At 36.4% G+C, this 25,004-nt stretch overlaps 2 protein-coding genes across 3 annotated transcripts; both read left to right on the top strand.

Annotated features, from left to right (window-relative positions):
* Positions 1-5,893: 5,893 nt before the first annotated feature.
* LOC141643551 (OVARIAN TUMOR DOMAIN-containing deubiquitinating enzyme 12-like) lies at positions 5,894-14,542 on the top strand. 2 transcript variants are annotated; one of them, XM_074452749.1, is made up of 11 exons: positions 5,894-6,059; positions 7,477-7,829; positions 7,939-8,108; positions 8,587-8,660; positions 8,911-8,965; positions 9,494-9,568; positions 9,738-9,811; positions 11,453-11,501; positions 12,925-13,009; positions 13,662-13,718; positions 14,111-14,542. In XM_074452749.1, exons 2-11 carry the CDS (start codon positions 7,502-7,504, stop codon positions 14,116-14,118), a joined length of 975 nt encoding a protein of 324 aa, XP_074308850.1. In that variant the 5' UTR covers positions 5,894-6,059; positions 7,477-7,501; the 3' UTR covers positions 14,119-14,542. The 2 variants fall into 2 exon arrangements, with proteins under 2 accessions (XP_074308850.1, XP_074308849.1); XM_074452748.1 differs by having other exon boundaries at positions 14,169-14,542.
* Positions 14,543-18,632: 4,090 nt separating this feature from the next.
* On the top strand, positions 18,633-24,422 carry LOC141643552 (uncharacterized). Its single transcript, XM_074452750.1, has 5 exons — positions 18,633-19,799; positions 20,660-21,124; positions 21,422-22,462; positions 22,774-22,960; positions 23,331-24,422. Exons 1-5 carry the CDS (start codon positions 18,747-18,749, stop codon positions 24,299-24,301), a joined length of 3,717 nt encoding a protein of 1,238 aa, XP_074308851.1. The 5' UTR covers positions 18,633-18,746; the 3' UTR covers positions 24,302-24,422.
* The last annotated feature ends 582 nt before the right edge of the window (positions 24,423-25,004 follow it).

The raw sequence follows: 25,004 nt of genomic DNA on the forward strand, positions 1-25,004 counted from the left end.
TTTTTTTTTTTTTTTTTTTTTTTGACAATGATGGACGGTAATATATATAAGAAAGAAAGAAAGCATTACAAACTAATAAACAAACCATACTAATAAACTATCATGTAGCTAAGCTTACAGTCCAAAAACGATGAGTTTGTAGAAGTCTATGTAGCTCTGAAACAGTGTGATAGCGGAGCTGAATGGGAATTGACTTTGAAGAAGCCAGAACTGTAGATAGTTTGTAAAATGCTACATGAAATGTAGCAGACATAATGTTGTTGTTCTGAGATGCGACCATTGCAAGAGTGCATGAGCAGCGGCGGTGAAAATAGAAGTAGTACATATTTGTTACTATGGGAACTAATGTCATATTGACAATTGTTTTCTTTGATCAAAATATTGACTTTTTTTTTTTTTTTTACGGATTGATTTGGCATATATAAGTACTCATGGGCTTTAAAGGGAATTCATAAAAATTCAAAAACTTGTAAAATCCAAACTAACTTGATTAAATTTGTAGTTGAGAGTACTCTACCTTTGTATAACTGAACCGGAAACGGTATAACTTGCTGAAGTGATCTGAATCTTGTGATGTTAATATTTAAAAACATTATAAATGATATTGTGTAAATATAACAAAGTAAAAACGTTAAAAGATTATAGTGAATTCATAATATAAAAAGTTCTCGAGTCATACATTTTTCACAAATGAGTTAGCTCCGATCATTGGCTCTTTCAATCTCCAATTATTCTTGAATACTTTGTTGTGAAAATATAAGTTTCTACTTCTCTTTACTTTTAGTTATTCATTGCGAAGAGCACACCTAAACAATCCTTATGGTGATGACAATCTTATTCAAGCATATTTAAATTTAATCATGGGATTCTAAATTCAATCATGTGATTCAAAATTCAATCATGTCATAGGTTATATTATAACTAGAGAAGCCAACAAGGATGAAGAAATGCGTACACAAGAAGTTCTACGCCTTGATTCATATGATTATTATTCTCCCACTGCTTCAACAATGATGAAAATCATACAATTGATGAATTATAGTTGCAACTATGGCTACACGAGTGAACAAAAGATTTAATTTCCTAAACTAGCAATAGATTAGTGATAAGACACAAACTAGATGGTCAAACCAACAAGAACTATCAATAATCATAATAATGAATTGAGAATAAAAATCAATAGTCAAGAGAGAAAACATAGAGTACAAAAGTCTTAGGAAACATAATTCACTAGCTTCAATTGCTTAACCTATGAGGAAGTTAGCCCTCTATAGACATCATACTAAACATTGAAAAGTAGGAGGAAAACCGAGAATGGAAATTGTAGTTCTCTATGTATATAGTCTACAATCATGAACTAAATTGAAATAGAAATGTATTTGATTAACGGGTCATTTTCCTAAGCATGATACATGGGGATTAAGTAGGAGTATTGTAAGGTAATGAGAGTTAAAAGTCATAGTTAAGTTAGGAAGAAGAAAGAACAGCTGAAACATCAAGTGAAACTCAAGCGTAATAGGTATTGACTCAGTCCTTTGGTTTACTTTTGGGTCTAATTCACCACAAATAGGATCCTACAACCTGTTGTACAGTAGCATTGTACAACAGGCCCATATATTACATATTAAATTATCTAAGCCCAATAAAAACAATTCTATACATATAAGTTTTCCCTAATTCTGATTTCTCTCCGGTCGACAAACCCTACCCCCTCTTACTCTTCTCTAAATTTCTCTTAAACGATCCGTAATTCTGATTCTAATATGGTAAAAAGAAAGCAATTGACATCATAATCAAGGAAGAAAAACGCATCTAATAATATTTTGGTGAACGAGAAGCAATTTACATCATCATCAAGAAGGAAAAATGGATCTAATAATACTTTGAGGTAAATTTCTATACCAATCATACGAACTATTATTAGAAGAATACAAGTTCAAAAATTCGAGTACATAAGAATACGAGCTATTAAGATAAGAATATGAGCTAATGTAAAAAGACTACAAGATACGAACTTAAAAATACAAGCACATGAGAATACGAGCTATTAAGATAATAATACGAGCTAATGTAAAAAGATTACGAGTTTAAAGGATTACGAGCTTAAAAATACGAGCGCATAAAAATATGAGCTATTAAGATAAGAATACGAGCTAATTTAAAAAGAATACGAGCTTAAAGGGATCAAGAACTTTAAAATACGAGCACATAAGAATATGAGCTATAAAGATAAAAAATATGAGCTAATGTAAAAAGAATACGAGCTTCAACTATTTTCATGCATTAAAAATTTTGGATAAATTTTTTTTCCTCACGAGTCACGTCATATAATTTGTTCCATATATTCAATTAATTATAATAATTTAAAGAAGAATATGATTCATTAACCGGATGATGGATGAAGATGGAGAGGAGTTAGAAAAATATGGAAGCAGTCAGAGAAAGAAGGAGGATTGAATTCAAAATTGGATTACGTTATTTTATTTTTTTTTAAAAGTATTTGGAAAAAGACTAAAATAACCTTGGATGTACAATGCAGTTGTATAGTTTTGAAACTGCTAATTCACAAGCTTATGACTTTTCTTAACCTATTGTTTGACATGTGTTTGGTCCACGACTTGAGTGTAAAATTGATTTTCGAACTTGGAATGCAATCCTCGATCACGACACCTATACATTAAACCGAAAACGGGTGGAAACACATCCAAACAATGCAACCTATACATTAATGCATATGTGAGCTAAAGTGACTATAAATAGCACAAGTCGATACTAAAGTAGCTTAGATTTGAGTTGGTAAAGATGGTATAAACCCGGCACATCTGCTCTTTTTTATTGTTTGATTTGATTTTGTTATATTAGGTTGTGGACATGTTGAATTGAATGTAAAAGATTTGGGGAATTTTGCTATTGCTATGTTGGCACTTTAAATGATAAAATTGAGTTGGTTTTTTAAGGGATGCGAGGTAACAAAAAATAGAAATAAGAGTAATTAGGGGAAATCAAAGAATGCTGAATTATTAACTGACTATCGACTGTAGGTAATAATTTGTCTATCTTCTCGCACCATCTAAATACCCGCCTAATTCTATGTGAATGAATGAGTTCCTCTAGCTGAAATACTGGAGTGAGTAATGTGTGGGGGGTTATACTCCCTCCTCCCGGTGACTTGTTTACCTATTCCATTTTTTAGCGTCTCACTTATTTGTTTACCTTTCTCATTTGAGAATGTTTCGCATGAACTATTTGATCACCCACTCCATCTTGATCCACTTGTCATACAACAATTATTCTGCAAATACTCTCCTTTTTTTCCTTTGTCTTTATATTAAAAACAGAGGAAATATAAAAATGGCACAAATTCTCATTATAGCCGGACACTATCCGTCTATACGTATAGACGGATACCATTTTCCCTCACAAAATACCCATTTGCCATAAAGTGGGAAGTACATGGGGGGTGCCCCACCTTGTCCCCCTACCCATTTTATTAGAGGTCTTTACCCGTCTGTTCACCCCACCCGTCTATACCAAGACCTATTGTAAAAATGGATGAAATACACAAATACATCACCTACCTCGACAAATGACAAGCAAGTGAAAGCAGACACACACAAAAAAAAGCCCATATATTATGAACAGATACCAAAAGCAATTGGGCAGCCAAACCCAATTACCCAACATACAATATTTTAAAGGCCCAAATACAACTGTACGATCCAATCCAGAATCATGACGAGAAAGCTGATACTAATTTGAACATTTTCATTCACTTAAGGTGTCGTTTGGTGTCATGGTCGAATTAATCTCTCATCATAAATTGGAAAAATCACATGAATTGCTTAAAACTCATTTGGTTAACATGGCAGAATTAAATGGATACAAGAGTTTTCAATTACCTAGAGAAACTAGGTAATTAAACTCGAATTGACAACTCTGAAAAAAAAAATCATGCAATTTTGATCAATCAAATAACTTTATTTTTGTCAATCTTATCTATATTAATACAAAAGACAATACTCGATTCTCAGCGCGCCACGTCATTAATGCAGTTTTTTTTTTTTTTTGGAAATTGATGTTTCGGTGGGACCCGTGAGTGTGCAATGTATTTATTTCTTCAGATTCTGTCTTTTCAAACATGCGATAAATTCCGTCTTACAAAAATTCTATGAAATAATATTATGAAAAAATTCTATGAAATAATTTTATACATTCCGTGTAAATAAAATTAATAACATATACGCTGAATGAATTACAAATACGAGTAAATGAAATTGAATTACATAATTTTTAAAACAAAATTACATAATAATAAAATTACATAATTTCAAGAAGGAATAACATTTATATACGGGATCGAACATAAAACGCAAATGAATTACATATATATGTTAAAGTTGATTATATTAGATTATATTTATTTTATCCGGATGTAAAGTTTTTTATGTATGCAATTTTTATTTACAAGAGTAGATTACGTTATTTCCTTATAAACCAGTGTATGTGAACACGTATTTGTAACAAATTTAAACATAAATTATGTAGATCGTAGATTTAGACCAACTAGATAAGTACAATAAAAATGCAAAAACAAATATACATCTAAAAACATTAATACTGGTCCAAATACAATTGCACGGGTTTAAAACTAGTCAATACTATATATTAAATCCAGAAACCAATGGACTTCAATTTAATTAAAGAAAGTTATAAAAATTAATTATATTATATAGTTTTAAATCACTAGCACCGTGTGATGGACCCGATTAAGGGATCTCAATGCAAATATTATATAGTTTTGCTTAAAATTAAATTATATACAAGCTTGGTAATTTTCCTAAACATTTGTAAGAGATTAAAACATGGTCAATTTCCTCAAAATAAAATAATTAATTAAGATGGTCAATTTCCTTAAAATAAAATAATTAATTGAGATGGTTAATTTCAAGGAGACTAAAAGAAATAAGATATTTGGTAATTTTCCTAAATATTTATAGAAGACTAGAAGATGGTCAATTTCCTTAAAATAAAATAATTAATTAGTATAAACATGCACACTTATGGTATTAAATATTATCATCATAAAATTATATATTAAATTTAAAATCTATGCAATTTTATTAAACTTTATGGTTTGTTAGATGTATAGATATGTTAATTATTTAACATACAAAAATATAATATAAGTAGGTTATAAATAATTCAAGTTAGATTCCATAATACTATAATATTGCATAATTTTTTCGATTTGATTTAATGCATATATGTAATATATTTATAAATATATAATCCTCTTAAAATTGCATGCCTAAGTAGTAAAAGAATTGTAATAACATTGAATATAGTTATATGATAGTAATCACTCATTTGAATATTAAAAGTAACAATATTATCAGCGAGATTAGTGAAAGTGGTAGAAACTACAACGGGAGTAGTGAAATAATCAATATTAATGCGGCAATAGTGAAAGTAACAGTAATTACGGTGGAAGTAGTGAAATTATCAATATTAACGCGGTAGTAGTTACAGTAACAATAACTACGGTGGGAGTAGTGAAAGTAACAATGATTACGGGCAAGTAATGAAATGTTATTACTATTGTTTAATTAATAAGAGTAAAATATTAATAGCGGGAGTAGTGAATTTGTCTCAAAATTTATTTAATCGTAATTTTAGGATATGTCGTAGAAAAATATATTAATGATAAATTTATGGGTTATGCAACTTTAAGTAATTTTATTTAATAAAAATAAAAATTTAATGGTAAGTAAAGGTAGCCCGGGCGAAGCCGGGCACCAATACTAATTTATAGTAAAATTTTACAATCCATCCATATTTCTGATCTAATAAAGCAACTTTTCCGTAAAACCGTCTCATATTTAATTACCGTGATACGAAACAACACCGTAAAGTGTACACACTAACAAAAAGACATTCTTAAGAAATAAGATTATCGTAAAGCGTCTCATAAAGTTTTATCAAAAATCCAATTGGAAAGAAACTGTTTTATCTCTTCTCCATAGATCTAGCTAGCCGATTACGTTCTCCGATCACCTATCGTAAGTGTGTTGTAGATAATTATACTTTTAATTTCTAATTGATCATGACATATAACATAGTTTATTGATCTTAATTATATTATTATATTTATACTCTTACCAAATTATGATTAGTTTGATTATTTCTGATTTTTGGTAGCGTGTTATTAAATTAAAGATTAAATTCTGAATGTTTAGGTTTGTTTTTGCTGTTTTTTCAATTTAATTTACAATTTTATTAATCGAAGAAATTATTAAAGTGCAACTTGTTGATTAAGATAATTGTGTCGTCATTTTAATTGAATTCGTGATGATTTTGCCCGGTTGTTACTATACTATCCGAGAATTGTAATGGTTGTGATATGATTTCCTCGGTTTCATTTGATTGTATACGTTTCCGTCTCTGAAGCAGTGGTGGAGCTAGGGGGCTAGCAGGGGCGCTCGCCCCCGGATGAGATTTTCTGAATTTTTAGTTAAAAACTTTTTGAATTTTTTTGGGTGTACCTTATACCATTACCCGTTCGCCCCGCGACTGCTTGAAGAGATAAAAGCCCTGTTTATGAAAGTATTGGAATATATTAATATTTATTCAAGGGTGTTTAAAGACGGTTTTACCCCGTGAAAGCGTGGTGGTTGATTTAGGGTAGTAGGTGTGAGTGGCTAGGTCCTAAGGGTGATAATGTTAGTGATGTCAAATGGAGCCGCCTCCTTCTTTACTGAGGCTGTTAAGTTTTCGGTTTTATTTGATGGAAGCAGAATTGTAGGGTGGGTTTATCTGGTTTATTTGTTGGGAAGTACCTCTCGGAGGGGAAGCTAGATATCAAGGGGTCCTTCCAATAGGTAATAGGGATTCGTACCGAGTACCTCTGAGGTTGTAGGTGAAATTATTGCCAGTAGGGCAATACCCCCCATCATCAATTAGCTACAATGCAGTGTTAGTTTATATAAGTGTGCATTGGGGGTGTTTAGGCACGAGACTCTCGCATGCACTGGTTAGAATGCCTTGAGGAGCCATAGACACGTCTTTTGCGTAAGGTGTAGCTGTTGAAGCGCACTATTGTGCAAATTCCATATTTTTACTAATTCGTTTATTATTCCCTGCCCGTTGCCCCACCATGCCTAGTTTTTTTATTTGCCGCGTTTTAACTCTCGGTATAATCCAAAAAGGAATCTTGTTTCACACTTGTTTCTAAACTAAACTTTGTTTTCGTAAACAGTGCTCCTCTTGTGCATGAAGCATGCACCTTCACCTCCTGGGGTGGATTAAGCATGCAACCTCACCTCTTATGCATGAAGCATGCACACTTGTTTCTGAATAAAACTTCATGCAGCTTAAAGAACTTGTTGTCTCCTTGTAATGTGGACACGTACTTCGCTTAGTCACTTGTTTGAGATAATGAAGTGCTGATGTATGACTTTTGTTTACTTTGATGTTTAGGTCTCGGGCGAAAAAATATTAGAAGATGACCGTGATTGAGCCAGATCAAGATGTCATTCGATGGGGTTTAAATTTTCTTGATGTTGGCCCCTTTCTTAATTCTAGTTACGGTTGTGATTGTAATCAAGATGGAAGCATGTACCATGACCAATATATGAGATCTTATAATTACGATTTAGCTTCCAATGCTGGTTATAACTATTTAGAAAACGATGCTGTAATTGCACATGCTTTGCAAGAAGACTTCTCACGGTTTCAAGTTGACGATTCAGCTCAATCTGCACATTCAGAACCACATCAATTTCAGGATTCAGCAGATTGGCTTCTACCATCCTCAACAAATTACTGTGCTGGTACTGAATTGATTGCATGTTTTATCTACTTTGTTCTTATCTCTGCTGCTTGACATGGTTTTTGCAATACACCGATTTGACCACTGATGTGGATACTCCTTACCTGCAGTTCAAGAGAATGCACAGGGAACAGGTGATATAGTTTATTCAAGTTCATGTTCTGGTCCCGGTGAGAGACCAAACGGTGGTGAAGATTATTCCTATTCTCTAGAATTTGTGGACGAGTCTTCTGTTGATGGAGAGCTGGGCAAAAGACTAAATCAAATGGTCTCTGTGCCGGTAAGCATTTATTATCTCAATGGTCTTCATAGCTATTAAGGTCAAGGTAAAGGTTTTTTTACCAAACTTGTTTTTGTCGCTTATCTTATGTGGGCTCGATAAGATTATTGCGGTCATATGTTATTTCTGATCCTTGTAGACATAAATTGTGTTTATATGGGTCCCTAGGAGTTGCCACTTGCCAGGACTATAACTTTTATTTTGGTATCCCCAGTGGCGTATCTAGAAATTGTAGACGGGGGATGCAAAAATTCGACGAAACATAAAACATCGTGTTAGTAGCGGCTTTTAGATTCCGATAACGAGATAGAGTGTACGCATTAAAAATTGACTAGAATTAAATTTATACACTTCATCTCCCGTAGATACGCCCCTGGGTATCCCATTTGTTTAAATATAAAACTAGGTAATAGTGGCCATGCTGGGGTAGCTTTTATCAGATAATGATCCAAGTGGATGTTTTTTTTTGCCTTTGCAGCATGTTCCCCGTATCAATGGAGAAATTCCTTCTTTGGACGATGCAACATCTGATCATCAAAGACTGCTAGATAGGTATATATGTTAATCTTGGAACTTGCGTGTGCGTGGGCATGTGCGTGCGTGTGTGTCATCAGTCGTGACTAAATTTGCGCTGCTTATATGAGCATTCCCTTTGGTCAAGAATCTATATCTGTGTCATTTCTTCTAGCAACAGGATGCTGATATGTAATTCTGTGTCATGTGCGCTAGCTTAGAATTTCAGTGAGTCAATGTTTAATTTTAGTTGCCTTGTATGATTTTGATATAGACAATTTTAAATCAGATTGCAGTTGTATGACTTGACTGAACTCAAGGTTCAAGGAGATGGCAATTGCCAGGTTAGTTCCAGAGACTGATTCTTGTTGCCTCTTGCATAAATAGGTTTTTTGTTAGTCGATTTTAATAGTTTGATTGTGCTGGTATATCCTACTCTTGTGTATAGCTTATCCGTTAAAGTCGTCATTCTTTGGGTCTTAGTTATGATTGAATAAAGTAAACTGATTAACTAAACCGTGTGTGTTTCTTTTGACTATGAAGTAGCAGTTATTCAATACAACCGTCAATGCAATTTTTATTTTGGGCCGTTGGTAAACATTCTCTCTGTACACGAGTAAGGTCATGTATATCAGTACATCCAACCTCCTCTTATTCTACCATTTACGGGAAACCCTTTAGGCACTGGGGGATAATGCAGTTGTTTTCAACTCTTTTCCTCGTTATTGTTACCAGACGTGGCTTTATTACAGTGTGCATGTGGCAATGTGGTATCAATCTACCATGCGTACCTTCCAATTAAATTGTCATTTGATTAAAAACTCATTTTGTGCAACTGCTCATTATTTTCTGCTCATAGTGTATTTCCTCAGTTCCGTGCTTTGTCAGATCAATTCTATCGTACTCCGGAGCACCACAAGTTTGTGAGACAACAGGTTGTCAGTCAGGTTGGTTTTCTGACAAAAATAAAATAAATATATTTCCTCAGTAGTCATTCGCTTTTCTTTTCTGAGATAAATAAGTAAATATATTTTATCATTAGTCACAGAGTCTTCCTAACAAAGTATTTGAAGCGAGCTACTTTTGATATGTTTTATTTACTGTTTCTGCTATCAGCTTAAAGCCCAACCAGAGTTCTATGAGGGATACGTACCCATGGAGTATGGTGAATATCTGGAGAAGATGTCCAGGTATTACTTCAATTTTGTGCTCTATTTATATTGTGATTGGAAATGCTTACCTCGTTCCATCATTGTGTGGTTAATATTCTTTACAAACTCCCTGTAGTTGCTCATATGTTTAATCTATTTGAATCCTAAAAAAAGTAGAATTTTCTTTTTATAAATGTCGCATAAAAATCGTAAAATTTGTTGGTTTCGAAATTTTTGGCAAAATAGGTTCGTTCTATGCAGAATCAAATTTGTATAGTTGTTGTATACGGTACGAACTGCTACTTGATGTGACCCAGTTTTGTGCTAAAAAAGACAACACATCTGAATACCTGATATATGCAAGACTGATGTTGAAAGAAGAGCAGTAACACATGGAGTACATGGTGGTTAAGTTGTCTGTAGCTTGAACTTCTGAAGTTGCTGTGAGCTCATGAGTTCAATATCCGTTAATTCTATATATTTTGGACTACGCAGCATAAAATACGCATATTGGGGTGGTGACTCTAAATTAAAGACGCCACATGAAGTGGTGGTTATTTCCCTTAGCTAGCTTCCGAAAATCCAATCCTACGTAGACTCTAGTTCACTGAGTACTTTGTAACCAGCCATTTTGCTCATTTTTATTTTTATATTTCAGCTTTATGTCAAAAAATTAATTGAAAAATACACACATTTTTATGTTATTTAATTACCATAATCCAACCTAAGCCTTCTCTTCCCCATTTAATCCATCCTATTGATTATCCCATATTAATCTGTTCTTTGCTATCATTTATCTTATTTTACACCAGTTTTTATGTTTACTTTTTATGTTTACTGGTTGTAACCCGTCAATCTTACTTCATCAATCTCTTACCTTCATCTTTCTGGGTTCTTCCTTCATCTTCAATTTTTTTCCCCTTTCTTTTTCCTTCTCCATTTTATTTACCAGATTTTCCCTCACAATGAAGAAAAAAAAGAGAAGAATTAAGAATTAGCCAATTAGGACTACAATAAATTAATAGAATGAGAGAGAGAAAGGAGCTAGACGGTAGACTACAATAAACCAACACCACAAATTCTTGAAATTAGAAAAGCCACATACAATTACAAGCTTAAAGCGCAATTATCAATCACATTTTTAGCAAAAAAGTACCAAACTTTCACACTAAAAAACCCCACAAATTCTCAAAATTATCAATCGCATGAGGATCTGGGATTGGGAGTGTATGGCCAGATGTGGGATTGAAGCATGAGGTGAGTTGGATTTGATGTTGGTGAATTAAAATGAGTGTTTATGGGAAATTAATGTAACGAGAGGTTTAATTGAACATAATTGATTATGAGAATTAGAAAAACAAAAAATCATGGAGGATGTAGAAGAAGGAAAATGAATTAGGTGAAGAAAGATGAAACAGGACCTTTAAAATAAAAGGGTGACCTGTTACAGGTTGCCCTTCTGAAAGATCAAAATAAGATAAATGATGAAAAAGAACAGATTAATATGGGATAATCAATAGGATGGATTAAATGGGGAAGGGGAGGCTTAGGTTGGATTATTGTCATTAAATAACCCTATTTTTATGTGGAAACTTTAAATACTTGCATTAGGAATTTAGGATGCATGGATATTAGTCTATGTCAAACGTCTGTATTTACGTTTTATGTGAACGGAAACAGGAGCACTGAATGGGGAGATCATGTAACATTGCAGGCTGCTGCTGACTCGGTGAGCAAATTTAATTTCTATATCAAGCGTTATTTTTCATAATGATTCTAGCAAAGGTGGTTATGCCTTTAGATTTAGGACAGTTGTCGCGAATATTGGGCTTCTTGAGTTAAAGCTGCTGAATTCTTGTTGTGGCGCTTAGCCGCTTATAACTGATATTGCGTCAGTCGAATATTGAAACTTTTGGTAGTTTATTGGTAGGTCTACGTGTCTAACTAGTTCTAGGGCTTGAATAATGACAAAATAACAAATAAAAATAAAAGGAAGCAAAACTTAAAATATAGACCAGTTCTTCTAATTTGCGTTCGAAGAGTTCCTCGGCCAAATGTGGGAACTGTCTACAGCACCATTCACACAGGTAGTATAGCAAAATCAATTCCATAGTAAATCAGAATACAGAAAAGTACGTCTGGAAAGAGGGCAAGAGGATGTGTATTTTAAAAAATTGTACTAATATTTTTAGTTTTTCATAATCTATAAATAGAAACCACATTTGATACATTTTGATTATATTTATTTTCTCCACTCATTAATATCTAAATAGAAAATCATAAAAACTACAAACTTTAAAAAATTCCGAATTACAATTAGATGTTAATCTCAACCTATTTTAAAATTTTGGATAAAAAATTAATTTATATTGAATTCTCCACTTTTTTGTGGATAGAGTTTGTAAGTAGATTAAGCTAGGTCTTGATAAATAAAACATAAAAAAATGAGAAGTGTGGTTTGTAAGTAGGTTAAGAGAAAGAAGCTAAGTAGGACTGCAGGAACAACGAATAAACATAGTTATGCTTGTTTTACTGCTTTATAGTTTATACAAGCTAAACGATGGTGTTTCGATAGTGCAATTTGTATCTTATTTCTTCTGCCTGGATTTGGATTAGCAAAGTTCAGGTCAGCTACGGGTTGGATTGGGTCAATCCATATTTCGAGTAATCTTGAGTCGGGTTTTGGGCCAAATGGTGCGGGACTGCGGGTTAGACCAATTGCCGCAACAATTATGCATGATCTAGCTGTCGCCATGTGCACTCCTGAATCGACATGAACATAGAGAGAGCTGTAGATTATCTTAATCTCTTATGCTGCCACCTTTAGGTGCAGAGTTCATATGTACTATATCTTCCAACTCTTTACTTGCTTTCCTTAACCTTGTCGGTTTTGGGAATTCATTATTTAGTAATAAAGGAGTCAAGTTCCCATTTTTTAAAGTATGATATAATTTGTCCCTTGTGGTGGGGGTGGCATATGTTTAACGAATGATTGATGATTTACTTGAGTGAAATACAATGCTCTTACAAATGGCGGGATAAGGGGGGCTATGTACATCTGACCCTTCCTTACCTTGTCAGTTGTGGGAGGCCAGGAGCCTTTGAGGCAGCACGGTAATATTGTTGTTGACATACAATGCTCATTTCTGCAGTATGGTGTGAAGATATTTCTGATGACTTCATTCAAGGAGACCTGCTACATGGAGATAATTCCTAAGGTTCAAATGTCAAAACGAAGTGAGTAATGTAACCTTTGGGTCTTCATTTTGAGGCCAATCATCTTTTCATCATCTTAATATTGATCTTGTGCTTGCCGTTCCCTTCTTTTTTGGTAGTGCTGACCTCAAATTATGTCAGATGACACCAAATTATTTTTGACAAAGACTGTTGCTACTGCTGAGGGATGAAAGTTAGATTACAGTAGTTGAGTTCATTGTCCTTTGACTGTTGTTGATTGATACTTGCAAATTTTGCACATTTACTGCAAGTCATTTGAAAGGTTGTCAACTTTCTCCTTAGGGTTCCTTCTTACACATCTTATTGTTCATCTCCTTTAAGTCAGTTCCTGCGTTGTTTGTTATTGATTTGTTTGTGCCGCTGGTACCACTGTGGATACTCATCAGTTACTTTGAGAGAATTTGGTAATTAAATACAGTAACTTGCAGAGAATTTTACTTAAAAGAGTAGTAGGTCAATACATGTCTGAGGTAACGACAAATGACTAATTGTTTGCAACTTATACGAAAACCTATTTTTTTTCCTGCAAAAAAAAGGTGTAATATCCTAGTAATTTTGGAAAGAAGGGAGCATATACTTAGATGATACTGGGTATTAGTTTCTGGACAGGAAGAGTCCTCATTTTTTTTGTCAACCTTTTTTTTTTATGCAGTCATCTTACTAAGCTTTTGGGCAGAAGTGCACTACAACTCGATCTATCCACAAGGAGGTAACTTTCATATCATCTCGTTAATGGTTCAACTTGCCAATATTATAATTTTAGCTGTGTTGGCTTGCTGCTGCTATGAAGAAACAAATAGGAGTACCCATTTAAATTTGTGTGCAATTAGGTAATAATTTTTGTACAAGTCTTTTGACTGTATAAAATGATCTATATGCTATGAAACATTTGAACACCAAAGTCCAAATATAAAGAAAATGTGTGCACTTGTGTGTCAAACTCAAAACGGGGGTAACATTTTGTTGAAAATACATTGCTCAGAAACTTCGCTGCATTTTGTGAACAATGAGTAAATGTTGCATTATTAGTACGAAGAAAAGGCGAGATTTCTCTCAAGGCCACTGAAATGCTTATATTTAATGATTTTCTCATTTCTGTAGAAAGTTGAGCTGCTTCACATAAAAAGTGTGATGACCAGATCGTGGTTTTGAGATGCAGATTTGCCTCCCTGTGAAACAGAACGCAAGAAGAGCTGGTGGCCGTTTGGAAATAGTTGATCTAACTCACGACGTATATATATAGCTTTGGATGGAAACATTTGCTTCACATCCAATATTATTCTTTGATTATATGCCCCCTTTACTTGAACGGAGATAATTGTTTAGGTGATCAGAATTATACTTGACATAATGCTTACTTGTATGATGTACTCCATAGTAGTAAACTAGTAACAGTTGTTGTAAACTAGAGAGTAGGCGTGCTTTTTTATTTAGCATGCCTTATTTTCCAAAGACACTTGAATAATGACATAATGAGGAGGTTCAACTCGGATACCTCGTGGATACGGGATACCCTTCTCTTAACTGGTTGTATATTTTTGTGGACTTCATTTCAAGTTTCATGTAAGACTATGAAGTCGGAATAGTGTTTTACGGTAGCCCCAACTAAAGCCACCATAACTGCCTTGTCTAATCTATTTGCCCATTCACCAAGCCTTCTTAGGATGGTTGTGGACTTGTGGATTGGTGGCTGGTGGTGCAAGCACAGTTGTGAGGGTGGAGGCTGTGTGCCTGTGTGTGTTTTGAGGGATTTTGGGTCGGTGTCATTGTAGGGGGAAAGGGAGGGAGAGCAACTCCAATGGTACACCTGCTTGCAATTTACATAAATTATCTAGCTATAACATAACCATTTGGGAAGAAAAAGTATGATATGCTTAAAAGTTTATGTAGCTTGTTTAAGCTGTATGCTTGAAATTGAATACTTTGAATGATGGAGTATAGTGTAAAAATTGAATAAAATTAAAGTTAAAATAGTAATTTAACTTGTGGGATCCATACAAACTTGTGGGATCCATACAATCTATAAGGTATTATAGTTTATGGCTTTGTAGCCGGAAAATGATGAGGTGGAAATCTAAGCTACAAGGGGTTGTAGCTATCCATTGGAGTTGCTCTAAAAGACAAAACTAGGGTATAACAAAACAATATGCGCGCACATACAACAATTAACCTACTAAACACGGATTTCATGGTGAACTAACAGATTCTCACGTGCCAATAACGGTCAACTATCGAAAAATTGAATATATTGATCCAAAAATCCATTTTAGGGGTGAGTTTGTAAGAAATAAAAAGTAAGTGTTTCTCAAGTTAACCATTTCGAAAAAGTATCAAATTGCCCTTAAATGTTCGGGGCTATGTGCAAATTGCTCCTAAATGTTTTTATATGTGCAATCTAACCCCAAATGTTTGAGATTATGTGCAAATTCACCCTATTTTAATATTTCGGCAATTTAAGAGCTACCGTCGCTGATGTCATATGCATTGCTTTCATACTGGCTTTGCTTGGAGGTTTTTTTTATCAAACGCCTTCTTTACCACTTAATTACTTATCACATACAATATTTTGCCACTTAACATTACAGTTTCGGTTTGAATGGGAGAGGACGGCTAGGGTGGACTTGGGGTGGAGGATTGTCTCTAAAATTGGTTTTTTTTTTTTTTTTTTTTTTTTTTTTTTTTTTTTGTCAGAGAGGAAAAGATGTATTACATGATGTTCCGGCTTTCGGAGCCCATAATACATCCATTGTGTAAAACTAAAACAACATTATTAATACAAACTAATAAAACTATGATAGCATGGAGTACAACAGAATATTGATAGCGAGCGTTTGAACCAGCTTCATCATCACACTTGACTTCCATAATCCGCTGATACATAAAATCCGTCGGTTGACAATAACAAGGTATGCTTACGCTTTTGTGAAAAGAACGTAGAAATAAAGGGTGACAAGCAAGACGATGAAGTCTGCCATCGGTGGAGATAACTCTCCTACACCTTAGAGATCGAACCCTTGGATCGTAAGACCGGCAAACCACGAAAATCAGAATGTAGGTAGATGAAAACAAGAACAACCCCACAGCCAAACTCCCCTCCAAGGACTCGAAAAGGCACCAGCCTCTGATGAGACCAACCCAAACTTGACTGAGAGGATCGATAACATGATTCCAAGACGGAAGCAAACTCCAAATGATAGAGGGACAGGACACCCTAAAATCATGAAGGAGACGCTTACTCAAGGAAATCCTTATTAAAGAAAAGCAAATTAAAAAGACAAAAATAAATAGGACACTTATAACAAAAGTCATGAAATAAAAGAAAAGAAACCACCACAACCAACCAACCCGACACTACAACCCGTCCCATATTATAACCACCAAGATAGACAAACACTCCAAACATAAAACTGAAAAGGAACAAAACAGGATGAACCCGAGTCAAACAAAGATGAAAGAGACTCCCTCAAATCAACAAGATCAGACCATAATCTCCACAACAGTCCCAGGCCGAAACACGAAGCACAAGACAACAAAACACCCGGAACACCCCAAAGCCCCAAACGAAACAACAGAACCCGACACAGGGACATGCAAAACTCAAAAGGTGGGAAACACGCTACAAAGCCACTCATAACACCAACCGACTCCTCCCAGGACCACCGTTAAACATGCAAACAGAACACAAAAAAAGACGACACCGACAGACACTATTTGTAAACGAAAAAGGACCGATAGGTGGGGGAAATGGGGGGATCACCATATCAGTCCCAAAATCACAAAGGACAACAAAGCAGCCCACGGATGAGCTATACTCATCGACATAGCAAGAAAATCAGCCCAGAGGTGGGAGAAATGGGGGGATCACCTCTGGGATGAAACCAAAAGGACGGAGACAGGACAAGGAGTCAGGGGAGGGGACATGCAAGACCACCAAGACCAGCAAGACCACTGTGAACGAGAAAAGTGACGACACCGGCAATGGAGTAGACCAAAGAACAACAAAAAAACCAAACTTCAACTGATCGGACAAGGGAAGACGAAATTATACACTGATTGGTGACGATGACCGAGGAAAACACCCATCCGAAGAAAAATAATCGAAAATCAAACTGTAATCAGTTTAAGTAAGGAGTGAATGACCGACCTCCGGAGACGGGCTAAAGCGTGGCCACATCTCCGGAGAGGCGGTATAAATATAGGGGGGTGTAGAGGGGTGGGTGGCTAGTGATGGAGCAAGACGTAAATTTGGGGGTTTTTTTGGAGAGAAAAAATTAGAGAGATGAGAGAGTTTTATAAAGATTAAAATGAAATTGTTGGAATATTAAAATAGGGCGAATTTTCGCAAAATCTCAAACGTTTAGGGTAAATTGTACATATAGAAACATTTGGGGCGAATTTGTACATAGTCCCAAATGTTTTGGGGTTATTTGCTACTTTTCCCCCATTTTAAAAGGTAGTGTCTCGAAATTGATCATATTTAAAATAAATGACATCAACAAGTAAAGTTTATCCACACGAGTTTTCGATACTAGTCTCGCTAAATTTGAGACTCATATTTGGTCATGCTCACTCGAGCTAATCAATCCAAACTCAAACTGAACCGATTTAAAAAACTTATCAAGGCTCGACTCATTTGCATCCTAGGACTAGACCTGGACTGTGGGCCGATTCAGCACAGGCCGGGCCGGGCTGGATTGGAGAGCCCCGGAGCCCGAGCCCACACTATGAGCGGGCCGGGCTGAAAGGTGGTGGCCCTAAACCGATGCAGTTGGGAAAAATAGGTAGAAAAAAGAACGGGTCAGGCAGGCTGGGCGGGTTTGGGTAGTGTTGGCAGGGGTAGAGGGAGCCAGGGACTTGCCCGGGTATAGGGCGGGCAATATAAGCAGGCCAGCAAGCCTATGAATTGTTGGCCCGGTTGAGCGGGCCGGGTTAATGTGGGCCAGACCAGCCCGCACTCCTGTCCAGCTCTACCTAGGACGAACTTAGGAGGTGTTTGGTTGGAACTTTTGGAATGGATTTAATCCATTTTAGTGTTTGGTTGGAGGTTTTTGGAATGGAGTTAGATACCCAATGAATTCTAACTCCATTCCAACCCCTTGGAATCTCATACCCATGTTTCCACTCAAGTTTCTAACTCTATTCCATATTATTACTACCTCTATATCCATTCCAGGGTCGAACCAAACATCCATGAGCAAGTATGAGGTTCTAACTACATACCACTATGGTATCACAATCCATTTTATACCATTTCAATACTTCAAACCAAACGACCCCTTAGGGCATTAACAATAGAGGTTTGTCAAAAGGTTTGTAGGATGATGTGTCAATTATTTTAGAGGTTTTTCTACAAACCCCTCTATTGTTGGGCATGAGTGTTGAGGTTCATGGATGAGAGGGGTTACAATATAGTATACAGGTTTGTGGAGAGAGAATGTGAGAGAAGAAATAGTATAGTGGGCCATGTTATGAACCTTGAAGAGGTTTATCTATTGTTGCTACGAGGTTTGTAAATAAATGAGTTTGTATATTATCTTATGTGACATGAGAACAAACCTATTGAAGGTTCATCTATTGCTAATGCCCTTATTATTGGATGGAAGTAGGGACTAGGGAACATAGTGGCAAGACTCAACTCTCAAAGAGTAAAGTTGCAAGTTGAGCGCATTGGCATCTCATTCAAATTTCCCCATTTCCTCATTTTCCCTCTCTACTCTTCTCTCTCTATCTCTCAACAATGGAGAAAAGATTGCGTTCATCTCTCCAAAATTCTGCAGAATCATTTCTTGCATCCGCCATTAAACTCTCTCTTAAATCTGCTAAACCTTCTTTAAAAACCCTAATTCACAGCATTTCCTCTTCTTCTTCATCTGATCTTTCCACTTCACTTCCTCTTTCTCTTCATTCCGCCATTTCTTCCTCAATTAATTCCTTCAAAACCCCTTCTAACCCTAAAACCCCACCTACTCCCCCTTCCAAAAAACCCCGTAAATCGTCTCGAAACCCGACTTTCAACGATGCCGAAAAAACCCAACAAGCCCACCAAAAAACCCTTCTTCACAATCTTCAAATTTATGCTTACATTGCTTTAATTTGTGCTAAACATCCCAAGAAAGCGTTTTTACCCGAGGATTTGTTCCCTGCTGTGAGGGAATTACATGATAATTTGATCCTTTTCGAGTCGGATACGGGTTTATTAACCGAGATCTCTAATTTGTGTGAGGAATGGTGGAAGGAGGAGCTTGTTGGGAGGGAATTGTTGATATCTCAATTCCTTCCCTTTCTCGTTTCGAGGTCGTTAACATTGACAAAAAAGGTGGATGTGCATAGGGTTTGTGTACTAAGAGAAGCATTTGTGTTATTCGATTTCGAGGATGACAGCATAGAGGACTTGAAATTCTTACTAATTAGATGTGTGATTGCTCCATTGTACTTGAATACAGACGATGGGAGGCGGTTTATCGCGTTTTTGTTCAGGTTAAGCCCTCAACTATTGAAGGAAGTGTTGGCAATGATCAAGTCTCAAATCCCTTTTGGAAGGAAGTCAATGTTGGAAGCTTATGGTGACATTTTGTTTCAAGGTTGGAAGAGTGTAAATGCTGATTTTCGGGCTGAGATTGAAGACGGGTTCTTGCAGGGTTTGATTGAGGGTGCTACATTGGCTTCTTCTGCTTCTTTTGCTGCTTCTATTCGCCGGGTTTTAGGAGGGTTTATCAATCAAAGGACTACTGATGGTGTTGAGAAGCTCCTTTTTCGCCTTGCTGAGCCTTTGGTTTTTCGGTCTTTGCAGGTAATTTGGACACTTCTTGATAAGCTTGCTTAATTCGCTTCTACATAATGGACTGTATATTTAGATACTCCCTCTGTCCCGGTCATTTGTTTACCTATTCCATTTTAGGGTGTGTTAGTCAATTGTTTACCTTTCTATTTTAGGAATGCCTTTGATGAGCAATTTGATCCTCCACACTCAATTTGGACTCTTCATGATAAGCTTGTACATAATGGACTGTATATTGATATATCTCTTCAGAACTGTGTATTTTTTGTGTTGTTTACGTGCTTTGCGTGAATTATTAACAAAGAAATGAACTTTTGCACTTGGTGCAAGGTTGTAAGTAGATTATTCTCATATTTTGTTTGAAATTTAAAATATTTCAGCTTAAAAGGATAGTAGACTATTAGATTTGTTAATAACGTAGCTTATTGGTCACATTGGTAATCAATAATGCTTGATACAAGGAGCGAAAGCAAATCTTGGAACTTGGCGCGGGGGTGTGACTAGAATGCTGATCACATTGGTCAAATTTGTGTATGATTTAGCTTATATTGGTTGTTCAGGGGTGCAGACCGTGCAGGGCCGTGTTTGAAAAGGATTTTCATTCTATCCTAGCAGTATATATTAACAAGGGCGATTATGTTATCTTTAATCGAGTTATTTGGGTGCATATGTTTGTAACTGCTCATTCAGAACATATATGAGAGCGCCTTGAGTGAAAGTGTGGAATAGGAGGGGTTCTGCGCTTAAAGTGCCTTTAGATGCACCAGTCAATTGGAAAGTTGATTAGGGATATGCACTGTTTGTTAACATATCAAGAATCGGGTTTTGTGTTAAGTTTTGACAATAACTTGGAATCCTGTTGGCAAATGCAGGTTGCAAATTCAAATGTTCGTCAAAATGCACTTCACTTACTTCTAGACTTGTTTCCTCTTGAAGATCCTGATGCTTCAAAGGAGGCTAAGGACACATTACTTGATAAAGAATTCTTCTTGCTCGAGAAACTTCTTAAAGATGATTGCCCTGAAGTGAGGGTAGTGGCAGTGGAAGGATGTTGTCGCATCCTTCGTTTGTTTTGGGAGATCATTCCATCTTCTACAATTACGAAAATACTAACCATCATTTTTGACGATATGTGTCATGATATAAGCAATGAGGTTAGACTTTCGACTTTGAATGGTGTAATATATTTGATGGGCAATCCTCAAGCACATGAAATCCTGAAAGTTCTTCTGCCAAGGATGGGAAAAATGATATTGGATCCTGCTCTGCCTATTCGAATTGCTATTGCTGATCTTCTGCTGCTTGTTATGGATATCCGCGGATTTCAATTCATTAAGGTAGAAAGAGCTTTCCATTTTACTTTTTGGGGTCAAAGCTTCAAAATTTTGTTTGTAAATGTCATAAAAATATGAATTTTAATAATATGATACTAAAATGTTTACCTTTATTGATTATTGTCAAAAAAGAATTCACAAATTACAACTGTAACTAATTAGTTATTATATTAATACAACATCTTGGACATTGCGTAATGTCAAATGAGATTTTTAATGTAAGATGGCGAGGGTATGCAGTTTAGGCCTTCTTTACTTCTTATTTCGAGTTGATAAATGTTGTTCTGTTTCTATGGATAGGTGGTCAATTTGGACGTTCTCTTGAGTACCCTTGCAGATGATCAACCAGCTGTTGCTCAAAAGATCACACAACTTCTTCTACCTTCATACTTCCCATCAAAAGTCAACGTCTCAGAAGCATGCTCTCGCGTTCTGACATTAATAAAAAGGTCTCCTATGGCTGGTGCAAGGTTCTGTGAGTTTGCTCCATCAGAAGGAGCATCTTCAAAGTCTGTCATGGAACTTGTCAAGGTTCTTATTCGTGTAATCCTGTCCTCTAATGAACTTGATGTGAACTACACCAAGGGAATCTTTGTTGCTTTAGGCCACCTTTGTAGAAACTTGGTTAATGAGCCATCTAATCGAGAAGCGCTAAAAGACATGTTTTCTGGTGAAAAACTGAAGGGTCTCTTGTCAGCTGCCTTGCTTGGGGATTGTCAATCGAGACTATTTGATATTGTTTCTCTTGTTTCTCCAACTGGTGTAAGCGGGCTGCTTGAAGAATGCATAGATGTAGTCACAAATTGTAAAGGTTTGTCTATGAATTGTGAAAGGCAAGCTGAAGTTCGTTCTGCCCATAAACTAGCTTTGACTTGCAACTGGTTTGACAGTATGTTTGAGGCTGTATCGAGGCTTTTGCAAGATACTGCCATTGGGTGCAACAGTTTGTTCGGGATTGAAATACCTAGGAATATAGCTCTGTCTTCTAAGCGGAAGAAAGGCAAGATGCCTAAAACGCCAAGGAAAGTTAAGTCTGTTGATGGGAAAGATAGTTACGAAATTGCTGTTGGACTAGCATGGCAAGTTAAAGATTTGTTAGCGTCTAAAATCAGCAGAAAAGCCATGTTCAAATCCAAGGCTTTAGAAGCTGTCGTTCTAGCCTTGAAAGTGATTTCAGAAGCAAGCATTGCACATAGTTTCTGTTGCGATTTTATGGATGCATCACTGATTGATTCATATATGGCTCTTTCTATGTGTATGACCCTTCAAAATATCAATGTTGACGATGCTGATGACCACAGCAATGATGATACTGACACAAATCCTGGGTTATCGGTGAAGGTAAGTTACCATAATCTTCATGTCTGTTTATGATGATATGCAATCTTAAGTTATGTTCACCTGTATGTGTTTGATGTCAGTATGTTCCTCAATGCTTTCTAAATCTGAGTCTCCGAGTTCTTAATATTTGTTTTCCCCAATAAAAACAGAAAGTAGTAAGGAAATAGAGTGTCACTTTATTGTTGGTTCAGGTGGTACTGGAAACTCAGTTCTCTGTACTCTTCTTTTATTTGGGTAATTTTGTGTTTCATCAAGTCTCATGCATGACTGCTGCTTGAAGTTGTTGTCATTGATTACTTAATCTATTTCAGGGAACAAAAGTGGACGGAACATTAAGTCATCTGCTTAGCTGCACGGAAAAAATGCTTAATGATGGGGGCCTGGCAAAATTTGGGTCACTGTCATCAGAATGTAAGTTATGCAGCAACAATGCTATCCAAATTCAAAGACAAAAGCAACCAGACTCCAATGGAGATGGCTCGGGATCAGATGATGACGGTAAGAAAAATGTAGTATGGTTGTTTGCGTAGTATTTTACTGACATAATAGGGTTGTCGACTTGAGGTGACCTCTTTCCTACATTTATTGCTCGGGTTTAAGGCTTTAAGCACTTAATTTTGAGTTAAACATTGTTTTTCTTTTCAGGCATACAAAAACTTACACTAGTATGAGACAATTGTATGCATTACAATCAAGCCATTCTATGTCGTATTGTTAATGGTTTAGTTCTATGCTTACAATTATCTCGTAAGATTCACTGGATTACAAATTTACAATATGACACAAGCATGTATCTGTGTATTAAACTTGGCTCCATTCTTGTAGTTGTCTATCAGTCCATAATCTCAGAAGGGCTTGTTTTTTTTAGGAATCCCATTTGCATACCGAAGAAGGATGGTGAATTTTGTGAAGATCTGCACCACTATTCTAAAGTCCATTGTCGATGCTGCAACATTGGATCTCCTTTCTGACAACCAAGACAGGTGTTTGAAATTCACATCTGCATTTATACAGAACATGATCTCTATGTTCAAGAGATGTTGTAGCGACGAACTGAAGTTTGAGGACGCACAACTCCGAGAAATCCATGTCTGCTTGAAGAGTTCCTTCACTTACGCAGTCAAGTTGGTCAATGTCTTTCTGTCATGTATCAGTGAAGACTCGCCAGCTCCCCCGGAAATTTATGAAGTTTCCAACAGTCTTCTTGATCTGATAGCTTCGGTAGAATTACATTGTGGGTCAAATTATGCAGCACGTTTAGTGACTTTAGCTAAGCAGTGGCTGCCTGATATAATTCTAGGGTTAGGATCACGGTGCATTCTAAACCAATCATTGGAAGAAAATATATCTTTTCATTTATCTAGTGATGGTGAAATGCTCCTTCATCCATGGCTAACAATCCTGGGTAATCTCGAGCTTCATGAAATGAGACGACTTGAGTCTGGTCAAGAGGAAGATGAGGAACCCGAGGAAAAGGGAAAATTCCCGGCATTTGAGAAGTTAGTAGGAATGATGGTTCAACTTTTACGAATGAATTATGAGGTATTAGACGGGGTTGGACTAGTCGTTCTCCTTGGCTGTGCAACAGGGTTGCAAAGAAAGGAATTTGGTCTAGTTCTTGGACTAGTGCGTTTTGTGTTTGCGAAATTGGTGGGTCCAGATGTTGTACAGTTAGGGAAGCTCAATATGATGATGGAGTTTATACAGGAGTTGTACCCTCAAGTTGAAAGTCGAATTGAGGAAGTAGATAACGGTGAAGGCTTGGAAGAACTTGTTAGCGTCAAAGCATTGCTAGAGCCTGTCTGGTTGTATTTGCGTGAAACCAGAGGCGTTGATTGATAAGTAGTAGGTTAGAACATTGAACTGTGTACTGTAAAATCGATGACACTGATGAACATCGTTTCTTGTAAATGAAAATGCTGATATATTCACTGCTGTCAGTAGATTTTACTGTTCTACAGAGCATGATAGGGTCATGTTTTTTTTTTTTTGAAATCAACAGCCCGAAGGCCTTACTCAATTAATAACTTATCAAAACGAACAGCAGAGTTTGCAGACGATGGTAAACCATCATCCCATACAACTTTACCCATAACACGAGGGAAACAATGAGCTAAAGCATGAGCTACACAATTACTAGTACGAGATACATGTAGCCAAATGACCGACTGAAACTTGGAACTACACTCGAGGATGTCTTCGATAATCAAAGCGAATCCACTCCGTCCCGTCCGCCTTTCATTAAGAGCTTCAATGACTTGCAAGCAATCACTCTCTACTTCAACGTTTTGGATCCCCCGCCGCACGGCCTCCTCCATCCCATCCAGCACAGCACAAGCCTCCGCCATAGGAACCTCCCATTGTTGTTCTCTACCAATAGCCACGCCCCACATCACGTCCCCATTAGAGTCCCGACACACCACTCCCGTATGCACCCCTTCACCTTCCTTCACTCCTGCATCGACATTAATCTTGACAAAGCCGTGTCTTGGTACCTTCCACCCACCATTCTCCCTCTCCCTCTCCCCCGGCCTCCCCGCTG

Source organism: Silene latifolia, chromosome 2, assembly GCF_048544455.1.
Source record: "Silene latifolia isolate original U9 population chromosome 2, ASM4854445v1, whole genome shotgun sequence".
NCBI lineage: Eukaryota > Viridiplantae > Streptophyta > Magnoliopsida > Caryophyllales > Caryophyllaceae > Silene > Silene latifolia.

Bases quoted from the DNA above. Each gene is read 5' to 3' on its own strand.
- LOC141643552 (XM_074452750.1), top strand. From the start codon at position 18,747: ATGGAGAAAAGATTGCGTTCATCTCTCCAAAATTCTGCAGAATCATTT. The intron at 22,463-22,773 runs GTAAGTTACCAT...AATCTATTTCAG, and splicing joins ATCCTGGGTTATCGGTGAAG to GGAACAAAAGTGGACGGAAC. The intron at 22,961-23,330 runs GTAAGAAAAATG...TGTTTTTTTTAG, and splicing joins CTCGGGATCAGATGATGACG to GAATCCCATTTGCATACCGA.
- LOC141643551 (XM_074452748.1), top strand. From the start codon at position 7,502: ATGACCGTGATTGAGCCAGATCAAGATGTCATTCGATGGGGTTTAAAT. The intron at 9,569-9,737 runs GTTGGTTTTCTG...TTCTGCTATCAG, and splicing joins GACAACAGGTTGTCAGTCAG to CTTAAAGCCCAACCAGAGTT. The intron at 9,812-11,452 runs GTATTACTTCAA...GAACGGAAACAG, and splicing joins TATCTGGAGAAGATGTCCAG to GAGCACTGAATGGGGAGATC.